Genomic DNA, 11,493 nt, shown 5'->3' with positions numbered 1-11,493 from the left:
CTAAACAAGCCGCCTTTAACCCTCCCTCCTAGCATTGTTTGTTCAGAGCTGTGATACTGCTTACTGCTGGGTGTGTTAAGTGCCCTCTTTGCCCCTCTGCTGTATCTCGACACACGTGTACCATTGCGCAAAAGACACAAAAAAATGGCAAGATCCCTTGACAACAAGCTCCGTCCCAAGACATAGATAGACGGAGGTGGGTGGGGATTACTCATTTTGGGGTAGGAGGGCTTGACAAGATTGCTGCAGCGCAGATAGATGGGGGGGGGGAGAAAGAAAGAGCGCCTTTTCTCGCCTCTAATGTACATAATCGATTTAATACGTCAATCATGCCGCCGTTGCCCGGGCAGCGCCTGACGTCATCCCGCCCTGCAGCCCATTGGAGGAAACCCCGTCGCGGCCGGAGAATCCACTCAGGAATCAGCTGAGAGGGAAAGGGGGAGAGGAAAAAAAATCCCGCCCGCCCGCCCGCACCAATCAGCTCCACCCAGTGTGAAGTGAAGTGAAGTGAATCGGCGGCAGCTCCTCCTCATTCCACTCACTTAGCGACAGAGTCACCGTTAGAGGCTCACTTGGACCGACACAGGTATCATAAATTTGAGGGAGATAGATCTAAATGTCAAAAGGGGGAAAAAATACAGAAACAGTATACACGAGCGGCGGGTGTATTTTTTTGGATCCTCATTGTTTTTTCATTCAGGAGGTAGATATGGGGTGGGGGAGAAAAAAACAAGAATCCGGATAGTCGGTAAATGGAGGCTTTGTACCGGGGGCGGGCCGAGCCGAGGAGGAGGGAAGCTGCCGCTTTTTGTGTGGCTCTCCATAGACCAGGGGAGAGAGAGGGAGAAGGTACAGGCCCCCGCGGGTTGTTAAACTGACCACCCACCCACCCCCCGGTAGCTCTGAGGGGAAGTGGAGACCCTCCTCTTTCCCTCTCCTCCTCCATCCACACGACCCACCGATAATATTGTCCCGGATACCGAGGCGGGCACTGCTCGCTCCTCGCTCGGTACGTTTTTTTCCAGTTATTAATTGGGGCGTTTTTTTAAAAACTATCTCCCTTTTTCTTCACTCCCCCTCCTCCCGTTGTGGGGTGGGGGGCGTGGGTTGGAGGGCGAATCTTATCGGTTAATAGCATGAGCTTTTAAAAATAAATTAAATCTTTCCATAGGTATGAGTATCCAACTAGTAAAGTCTTTATTTCTAATGGGATAGGAGGTATTTTATCTTCACGCTGGTTGATTTATTAAGATAAGTCGTAACCATTTTTCTTTCTTTCTCCCCCCCCCCTCCATTTTTTTTGCACACTGTTCAGAGACCGACAGCCAAGCCAGACCGAGACGAGAGAAAAGACCATCCTCCTTTCCCCTCCCTCTTTCTCTCTCTCTCTCCCCTCTCTCGCTCAATCACTCCAATCTCTCTCTCTCTCGTGTACACGAATTCACTCTCTTCCTCATCCCCACCTCCGGGACCAACATGGACAAGAACGAGCTGGTGCAGAAAGCCAAGTTGGCCGAGCAGGCCGAGCGCTACGACGACATGGCGGCCTCGATGAAAGCGGTCACCGAGCAGGGCCTGGAGCTCTCCAACGAGGAGCGCAACCTGCTGTCGGTCGCGTACAAGAACGTGGTCGGGGCCCGGCGCTCCTCTTGGCGGGTCATCTCCAGCATCGAGCAGAAGACCGAGAGCAACGAGAAAAAGCAGCAGATGGCCCGGGAATACCGGGAGAAAATCGAGGCCGAGCTGCGGGACATCTGCAATGATGTACTGGTGAGGAAGGGGGAGGGGGGGAGGAAAAGGGGTTTACATAACCCCCTGGTGTGGGATGTAAACTTGCGTTTACATTGCCGAAATTTATCTTAAATATTCATTGTCCTATTCGAGTATCAATGGGGGGGGGGGGAGAGAAAAGAGGTGGAGGGTTGAATCCTTTCTCCCATCAACTTATCTGCATTTCTTTATATACTTAAAACATCTAAGGCACAGGGCAGGTCGCCATTTATAATCTTGCACCCCTCGTATTTTAATTAAATCTTGATTTTTTTCCTCAAAATGGGAGGGGGTTCTTGATTTTCTTCAGGGTAAAGGGAGGAGACAGGCGACTTCTTAGTTTCGATTTCGTATAATGGTCTGGAAATGTTGCGGCCTGCGTTGTTTTATATGTTCAATTTCTGTCTCTCCTCTACCGTCTCGTTTCCCTTTCTAAATGGAGGAAATCTGCGGTGGTTCAGTGAGATCTTCGAATCCAGCTCAGAGGGCGGGGGTGGGGAAGTGAGATGTTACAATCCTTATTATCCAGCCACCGCAGCATTTATTTGTCTCCGCTTTGACCTTGTTCCTGTCAATCTAATAATTTAACGGTTCCTGCAAGAAACCTGATGCTGGGCTCGATATTAGATTTTTTTTTGGTGGTGGGGAGATTCTGGATTAGGTGAATGAAACGCAGCCAGTTCGTTTTGGGCGTTGCCAGTATTTCGTCTTGCTGCTGGTCCAGGCCTTGCAGTAAACCGCCTCCCGGCCATGGTTTTACGCTTTACTTGCTTTTCTCCAATTCAAATGTTTTTCCCTTTTTTTGGAAGAAATTAGATACCTGAGCCTCGACCCTAGCGATGATACTTTCGCTATTTAATCGGATTGGGTTTATGTACACGCACATCTACCTCCTTGTTTAACCTCGCATCTTGGTTGCGTTTTATTTTTGAAATGTTTGACTGTTTTACTGGCTGGGTTCGGCGGTTTGGGAGTCTTTGAAAGCTGCTGATTACCAGTCACCCTAAGAGAAATGGTTGTGACAACGGGCTATTACGGCTAGGGAGCTATTGCAAATTGTTAATTTGTTTAATCACTGGTTTGTAATCTGGGAAAGGGTGGGGATAGGGGAGGTGACTTTGCAGCTGCCTCGTTTCTTTATTAGAGGATTCAGGTGAACTTTTCCTTGTAGGGTTGTTGTTGCAGCTGGGGAGATAGGCAGGAATTCTTGCATCATGAAGTCATTTCCTGCTGCTTCCCCTGCATTATCCCTGATTTTCGCTGTAATATGTAGTGCTAGAATCGATTTTCAATAGCTAACTGCAGCACTTGCAAAGTGAGGAGACATTTGAAGACTTAACCAACAAGTTCCCTATCAGTTCTAATTCTAGACACTTGCATCTGCGATTTCAGAAGATCTGAGGAGTTAGTACACAGGCTGACAATACTACTTGTTTTCTAATTTAGTTTCTTGCTGTTCAGTTTCAAGCAATTATGATTAATGCTGCTTTGGACCTAAACCTGGAACAATGCAATTGCCAATTACATGTAGTTTGGATTTCTTAAAACCCCATTTAGTGACAGCATTTGGCTTGTGGCTCATTGGCACTTTTTTAAAAAAAAATGCTGTGTTCATGTATAACTTAATTATTGCGCTTTTTAAAAAAAAGTCTTGAAATCAACTGTTAGCTAGAATAGTAAAACAAATGTTCAGTATGTTGAGCAAATTTCAAGTTATGCTTAGCCAAAGTTTCTGGTTAACACTGTACCATTTTAGATGCTGTTTTGATTAGTACAGCACCTAGGAAAGCACTGCTTGATTCTTAGCTACATCATTCAGATAAGGTTTCAAATTGGTTGTCATAATTATTCTGTTTTTTCTTGGCTCGAAGAAAGTGGTCTTAAACAATGTTTGTTACAGTAGCCAAGCAAGAATTCTATTTTTGATTTCATAGCTACAGGTTGTTTTGACCACCGTTATTGAAAGATTTGTCATTATTTGATTCTGGTGTTTTCATTTGTTTTCCTGCTTGGAGGAATTTTGTGCATCTTTAAACTTACTGAAATAGAAATTTGAAAAAGAATACTGATTAAGTATTGAGTAATTTAAAATAATTTGGTTCCACTGTTGTAGCATTTAGCCAATTAGCTTGAGCTTAGCTTTCTTCTGCTTCCCTAGGCCACCCTCTGATTCGATCAAACAATGTCTAATATGCACCTCAACCCGGTTTACTGTTGGTTCATAATATTTAATACCTGTATCTAAAGCTTTTTTGGTTACTAAATTTCAATGGTCTCCACTTTTGTAACCTTTTTGACGCGTTCTGAATTTCTGCTAACCTTTGTGAAAACTTGGAATTTTTCAGTTCACTTAAAGTATTGGGTTCTGTGCAGTTGCAACTGCCACTTTATTATTCTGGTGAATCTATCTGCATTGATGTGCTCTTAAATCAGCTTTTTTAAAAATTCAAATGAGTGAGTTTTTTTGAGCAAACCTAAATTCTACATGGGGTTAAATCTTGAAATTGGGCTTGTCAATCTTGGTAAATGTTAATCAACTTATGGGGCTATATTATTTGGCACCCCTCTACCAGCTTCCTTCTTAGCATTTTTTTTTCCTTTTTTTTTTTTTGCTGCATGCTGAGGACACTTATAAAGTCGTGACTGACATCTGGTGAATCTTTTTTTATTACCTTGCTGAACTTGCTGTTTTTACTTTGGATTATCTGTAACTAAGACCAAGAATCTTGGTTGAATTAAGTAAAATTATACTCATAGTGAGATTTCTCAGCCATGAGTTTGGCTAAATCTTGCAATTTTAACCAAAATACTGAATTCAGATAGATTTTTTTTTTCCCCCCTTAGTTCCCAAGCTGGGGCAATTTTAAGCAATTCACTTAAACATTTTATATAGTGTGACGCTAATTTTGGATGTTCCCATATACACATTACAGTAACTCCCTGTTCTGAAACCTCTGGGTTAGTTCTGTAAAATAGAGCTAGCTTGCTTTGTGTATCTGCCAATCCTGCAGTTATCCAGGTTTTGAAGATTGATATACCCCAACTTCACTGCAGTCTTGAAACTCGCCTTTTCAATATGTGCATTTACCGAACAAAATGGGCAGGGAGTACTTTGTTCGGATAATGGATAGCGTTTTTATGGGACCTTGATCTTGTTCAGATAATTTGAACTTCGGATAGTTGATCAGATAATTGCAGTTCTGTATATAGTATTTTTAACTTCATTGAATATTTCCCATAGTTTTGGGGTAGCGTGAAACCCAACTTGATGTTGAGTCAAAGTAAGACAAACTAAGGTAAGCTTGGCTACAGGTAGATTTTAAAGTCTTTTTAAGAAGAGTTGGGCTAATGGAGAGAATTCATGCAGCGTACTAGTCTTATTAATAGGGTAGAAAAGCACGGACTTTGGTTAAACCCACGCATAACACTGGTGTGGCCACAACTAGAATATTGTATCAGTTGTGGGCTTTGGTTTCAAGAAGGCTATGAAAGTATAATGCAGAAAAGTTGTGTAAGTGGCTCTCATTATGAGGAGCTTCACTTCCACTGATGGAACAGTTGGGATTTTTTTTCTTTGTAGAATAGAAACTTGATAGGAGATTTTATGTCCTTGTGTTTGGACAAAGTTGTGGAAAGCTGCTTATATTGGAAGAATTAAGAATAAGTGAATACAGATTTGGGGTGCTTAGTAGAAGAAGCAATGAAGCATAAAGAACATAAACACTTGCGAATAGGTTCTGGAAATGGACTGATTTGTGGAGAGCCTTTCCATTGAGGCTTTTGAGAAAGATCACTATCTGAAAAGGAAAAAATTGAGCAGAACTATTGCATGAGATGATTTGCTCCTTTGGATAACCAGCGCAGCCATGACAAACTGGATGTCCTCCTGTGCCACTGTATTGTGAAAATTCATAGCGATGGAAGTATTTGATACTTGAAAGTTGATTTAAATTTAAGGACTTTGAAGATGAAGGGTAGGTGGTTGGTTGAGCTTGACAGTTGTCAACAGCAGAGGTGCTCAGGTGGCTTTTGTATTCTCCTGTTCTGTTTTGAATATAGTCTAGGAGTTAGATGCCAAGTTCAGAGGAATGGCTTTAGTACAGGTGATTGTGCTGCCTTTCAGTAACTGGGGAAGTGGATAGCAGTGGCACTTTCAACTGAACTGATCAATCTTTGACATTTGAGCTTGGCTTAGGTGAGGCAGGTAAAGAGCCATTGGTTAATTTTTTTCTTTAAAGTAATGCAGATCTTATGGATAGCTAATGCCTTCATCTTTTGAATTTTAGCTGTGTTGGCAGATCTGTTTTAAGTTGAAGACAATACGGTGTGTTGGAAATCTGAAACAATGTTGGAGGAACTCCGATCTGGCAGCATTTGAGGAGAGAAACAGTTAACATTTGAATTTGGTAGACTCTTCAGAACTGTCTTTGGCTGTTAAATAGAAGCCTGGTGCAATCTTGTGGACATGTAAAAGATTACGTGGTGCTATTTCTGAAGCCATCCTGGCAGCTATCTTCCATCAGCCAACTTACCAAAAACATCTCATTCTGTTGTAGGATTTTCTCATGCAAATTGGTGTGGTCTTCTTCTACAGTAGCTGAACATCATTGACTATAGAAAATGCTATGACTCCTTGATGTTGTGAAAGGTCCTGTAGAAATCAAAGTGCTTGTTAAAACAGTTGCAGTGCTCCTTGATCTGAAGAATGAAGATGACCATTACAATGGGTAGCACCAGAAAAGATGATGCTTAACATTTTATTATGGGTACAGGAGTTGATGTGATGGAGTGGTTAAGCAGATTAACAACTACAGAAATAAATGGTGAATGTGTTTGGAGTTGGGCAGAACAGCCTGTTTCCACACTTTTTAAATGCTGGTAAATGTCTAAAATGAGAATTGTCTTTGTGCTAATGTGCAGTGTACATCCTAGAATTGTTACTGAAACTGTAGTATAAATTCTGTTCAGAGTGGATCCATGTTATATTTTTATATCACATTTGTTTGAACAATTTCTTGGAAGTATTTGCCCATAAGTTGGGGGGAAGCATAGAACGTTGGCCATGACTTTGGCCATTGGGTGATACAATTTAATGTGAGCAAGTGTAAGTTTTTTTTTGGTGGAGGCAAACAAAGAATGGATGCACTGGTGATGGGAAGATGCTGAAATTGGCAAGTTGGGGATAGTCAATTTTTTTTCTGGCTGGAAATTCTTTGAGCAGAAGTTTGGACTATTTCAGGGGCCCTATAGTCATCTGTGCTGTAAACATTTATTTATATGCACAAGCTCTGATTCCTTGGTTATTCCATATCAATGCACACTCAACTTGGCAATCCATGGCTGACCTTGCAATATTTTTTCCAAATGGCCTTTTTAATATTAACCTACACAGCTGAGCATATATCATAGCTAATAAAATCTAATTGGAATGTAGGTATGTTACTTTTACGATCTCGAACTGGCCACTTATTCCTAACTCAATATGATGAGTGCAATTTCCATTTGAAAAATATGAATATACATGTTTGGAGACCGCTAGGTGGCAATCAGTAAATTTCTCTACTTGCCAGTAAATGAAAAAGGAATACAATATGGAGCTGTATGTTACTAAGATCTATAGAATGTCCTCTTCACTCTCCCTCTACCAAATTAATTAAACCAACTGAACCTTCTGTGTGAAATACTAGTGTGGCCTTTTGACTTGTCCTAAATGTTTGAAAAAAGTCCAAGCAAAGATGTTTACAATTTTATAGAACTGCTGACATGGGTCTTTGGATTCGAGCAGGAACAGGCCGTTCCGGCCTTCAAGTCCTTTATGCCCATCAGTCAGATCATGGCTTTTGTGATTGTGGTCTGCTTCACTTTCCTCCCTTCCAAAGCCCTGGACTCCTTTGCCCATCAAATTCCCCCTCCCCCCTCCCCGCAAGGTAATTGCATGTACTAACAAATCCCCAAGAGGGGAACTGATCTGTCTAAGTTTTTTTCATAACTCCTTCATTCCAGGTATGTCAAGTAAACCTTAAACTTCTATCATCTCATTTTTTTAAAAAATGCAACAAACTATACAGTTATAGTTCTCCTGATGCAGTCTTCACAAATGCCCTGTACATAAGCAGTAAGATGTCCCTAATTTGTTCCATTCCCACCTCAATTTAGTCAACATTTTGCATCTGCATTCTACCCTTTCCTGGATACCCAGATCCCTCTGTACCATTTGAATTCTGCAATCTCTCCATTTTAAGTTTCTTTCACATACTGTGTCTGCCATATTTTAGCCTATTTAACCTCTAACCCTTTGCAGATTTTCTCCTTTGCTGCCTTAGTTTCCTATCTTTGGTGCCATTGGTGATTTTTAGCAATTTTTTATTTAGTCCTTTTCATCTGAATCACTGATATTGTAAATAAAGATTACATCAGTGGCACTCCACAATTTAGGTGCATACAAAATACCCATTTATCGTGCCCCTGTACCTCCCGTTAGCTGATGAATCTTTTATCCATGCTAAAATATTACAATTTTTGCCATATTTTAAAGTACCTTTTCAGAAATCCAAGCACTTTCAAATTTCCCTTCATCTACCTTGTTACTTTCCCAAAGTTGATTTAGCTAAATACTATCTTATTTTTCACAAAGCTGTGATCAGGCAGTCAACATTGACTTTATGTATGCTGCTATAACTTCAGTGGACTTGATCAATAGTAGATGTTAGGAAAGTTGGCCAGTAGATTTACTGCTTTATCTCCCTCTTTTGAATAAACATCTATTTTCCAACCTGCTGCGACACTTCCAGAATCAAAGGAAGTTTGGAATGTTATAACTAATGGTTCTACCTCAAGCAGCTGCTTTAACCATCACTTGGGCTGGAGGCCATCCGGTCCTGGGGACTTGTCATCCTTTACATTTAATCATTTTTCCCAGGATTTCCCTCATGGTGATTTAGAGTCATAGATGTACAGCATGGAAACAGACCCTTCGGTCCAACCTGTCCATGCCGACCAGATATCCCAACCCAATCTAGTCCCACCTGCCAGCACCTGGCCCATATCCTTCAAACCCTTCCTAGTCATATACCCATCCAATGCCTCTTAAATGTTGCAATTGTACCAGCCTTCTCCTCGTCCTCTGGCATCTCATTCCATACACGTACCACCCACTGCATTAAAAAAGTTGCCCCTTGGGTCTCTTTTATAATCTTTTCCCCTCTCACCCTAAACCTATACCCTCGTTCTGGACTCCCAGATCCCAGGGAAAAGACTTTATTTATCCAATCTATCCCTTCATAATTTTGTAACCTCTAAAAGGTCACCCCTCAGCCTCCGACGCTCCAGGGAAAACAGCCCCAGCCTGTTCATCCTGTCCCTGCAGCTCAGATCCTCCAACCCTGGCAACATCCTTGTAAATTTTTTCTGAACCCTTTCAAGTTTCACAACATCTTTCAATAGGAAGGAGGCCAGAATTGCACACAATATTCCAACAGTGGCCTAACCAATGTCCTGTACAGCCGCAACATGACCTCCCAACTCCTGTACTCATACTCTGACCAATAAAGGAAAGCCTCCCAAACGCCGCCTTCACTGTCGTATCTACCTGCAACTCCACTTTGAAGGAGCTATGAACCTGCACTCCAGGGTCTTTGTTCAGCACTCCCTAGGACCTTACCATTAAGTGTATAAGTCCTGCTAAGATTTGTTTTCCCAAAATGCAGCATCTCGCATTTATCTGAATTAAACTCCATCTGCCACTTCTCAGCCCATTGGCCCATCTGGTCCAGATCCTGTTGTAAGCTGAGGTAACCCTCTTCACTGTCCACTACACCTCCAATTTTGGTGTTTCTCCCTGTATTCCATGAGATCTAACCTTGCTAATCAGTCTCCCTTGGGGAACCTTGTCGAACGCCTTACTGAAGTCCATATGGATCACATCTACTGCTCTGCCCTCATCAATCTTCTTTGTTACTACTTAAAAAAACTCAATCAAGTTTGTGAGACATGATTTCCCGCACACAAAGCCATGTTGACTATCCCCAATACATGTACATCCTGTCCCTCGGGATTCCCTCCAGCAACTTGCCCACCACAGAGGTCAGGCTCAAAGGTCTATAGTTCCCTGGCTTGTCTTTACTGCCCTTCACAGTAGCACCACATTTGCTAACCTCCAGTCTTCTGGCACCTCACCTGTGAGTATTGATGATACAAATATCTCCGCAAGAGGCCCAGCAATCACTTCTCTAGCTTTCCAGAATTCTCGGGTACACCTGATCAGGTCCTGGGGATTTATCCACCTTTAACCATCTATTTCTCTACAATCTATATCTTCCATATCCTTTTCCACAGTAAATACTGATGCAAAATATTTGTTTAGTATCTCCCCTGTTTTCTGTGGCTCCACACAAAGGCCACCTTGCTGATCTTTGAGGGGCCCTATTCTCTCCCGAGTTACCCGTTTGTCCTTAATATATTTGTATATTAAGGATTCTCCTTAATTCTATTTGCCAAAGTTATCTCATGTCCCTGTTTTGCCCTCCTGATTTCCCTCAAGTATACTCCAACTTTCTTTATACTCTAAGGATTCACTCGATCTATCCTGTCTATACCTGACATGCTTCCTCCTTTTTCTTAACCAAACCCTCAATTTCTTTAGTCATCCAGCATTCCCTATATCTACCAGCCTTCCCTTTCACCCTGACAAGAATATACTTTCTCTGGATCCTTGTTATCACACTTCTGAAGGTTTCCCATTTTCCAGCTGTCCCTTCACCTGCAAACATCTGCCTCCAATCAGCTTTTGAAAGTTCTTGCCTAATACCATCAAAATTGGCCTTTCTCCAATTTAGAACTTCAACTTTTAGATCTGGTCTATCCTTTTCCATCATTTTTAAAACGAATAGAATTATGGTCGCAGGCCACTGACACCTCAGTCACCTGCCCTGCCTTATTTTCCAAGAGTAGGTCAAGTTTTGCACCTTCTCTAGTAGGTACATCCACATACTGAATCAGAAAATTTTCCTATATACACAAGAAATTCCTCTCCATCTAAACCTTTGGCGGTCCCAGTCAATGTTTGGAAAGTTAAAATTCCCTCCACAACTACACTATTATTCTTACCGATAGCTGAGATCTCCTTACAAGTTTGTTTCTCACTTTCCCTCTGACTATTGAGGGGTCTATAATATAATCCCAATAATGTGATCATTCCTTTCTTATTTCTCAGTTTCACCCAAATAACTTCCCTGGATGTATTTCCAGGAATATCTTCCCTCAGCACAGCTGTAATGCTATCCCTTATCAAAAATGCCACTTCCCCCTCTTGCCTCCCTTTCTATCCTTCCTGTAGCATTTGTATCCTGGAACATTAAGCTGCCAGTCCTGCCCATCCCTGAGCCATGTTTCCAAAATTGCTATGATATCCCAGTCCCATGTTCCTAACTATGCCCTGAGTTCATCTGCCTTCCCTGTTAGGCCCCTTGCATTGAAATAAATGCAGTTCAATTTATTAGTCCTACCTTGTCCCTGCCTACTCTGACTGTTTGACTCACTTCTGTTCTCAGCTGTACCAGTCTCAGATCGATCTCTTTCCTCACTATCTCCTTGGGTCCCCCCCCCCCCCCCCCACACCTTGCTAGTTTAAATCCTCCCAAGCAGTTCTAGCAAATTTCCCTGCCAGTATATTAGTCCCCTTCCAATTTAGGTGCAATCCGTCCTTCTTGTACAGGTCACTTCTAC

At 42.0% G+C, this 11,493-nt stretch overlaps 1 protein-coding gene across 2 annotated transcripts in view; it reads left to right on the top strand.

Moving 5' to 3' along the window:
* Positions 1–454: 454 nt before the first annotated feature.
* Positions 455–11,493, top strand: part of LOC122549153 (14-3-3 protein beta/alpha-1) — a 28,852-nt gene continuing 17,813 nt past the window's right edge. The window contains exons 1-2 of one of the 2 annotated variants that reach the window (XM_043688498.1): positions 455–586; positions 1,316–1,770. In XM_043688498.1, the coding sequence (XP_043544433.1) occupies positions 1,477–1,770 (294 nt within the window). In that variant the 5' untranslated portion in view covers positions 455–586; positions 1,316–1,476. Of the gene's footprint in view, positions 587–848; positions 1,010–1,315; positions 1,771–11,493 lie in introns of those variants that run through there. The other variant, XM_043688499.1, reaches the window with a different exon arrangement.

Source organism: Chiloscyllium plagiosum, chromosome 4 (genome assembly GCF_004010195.1).
Source record: "Chiloscyllium plagiosum isolate BGI_BamShark_2017 chromosome 4, ASM401019v2, whole genome shotgun sequence".
Taxonomy (NCBI): domain Eukaryota; kingdom Metazoa; phylum Chordata; class Chondrichthyes; order Orectolobiformes; family Hemiscylliidae; genus Chiloscyllium; species Chiloscyllium plagiosum.
This window is presented reverse-complemented; position numbering and strand designations above follow the sequence as displayed.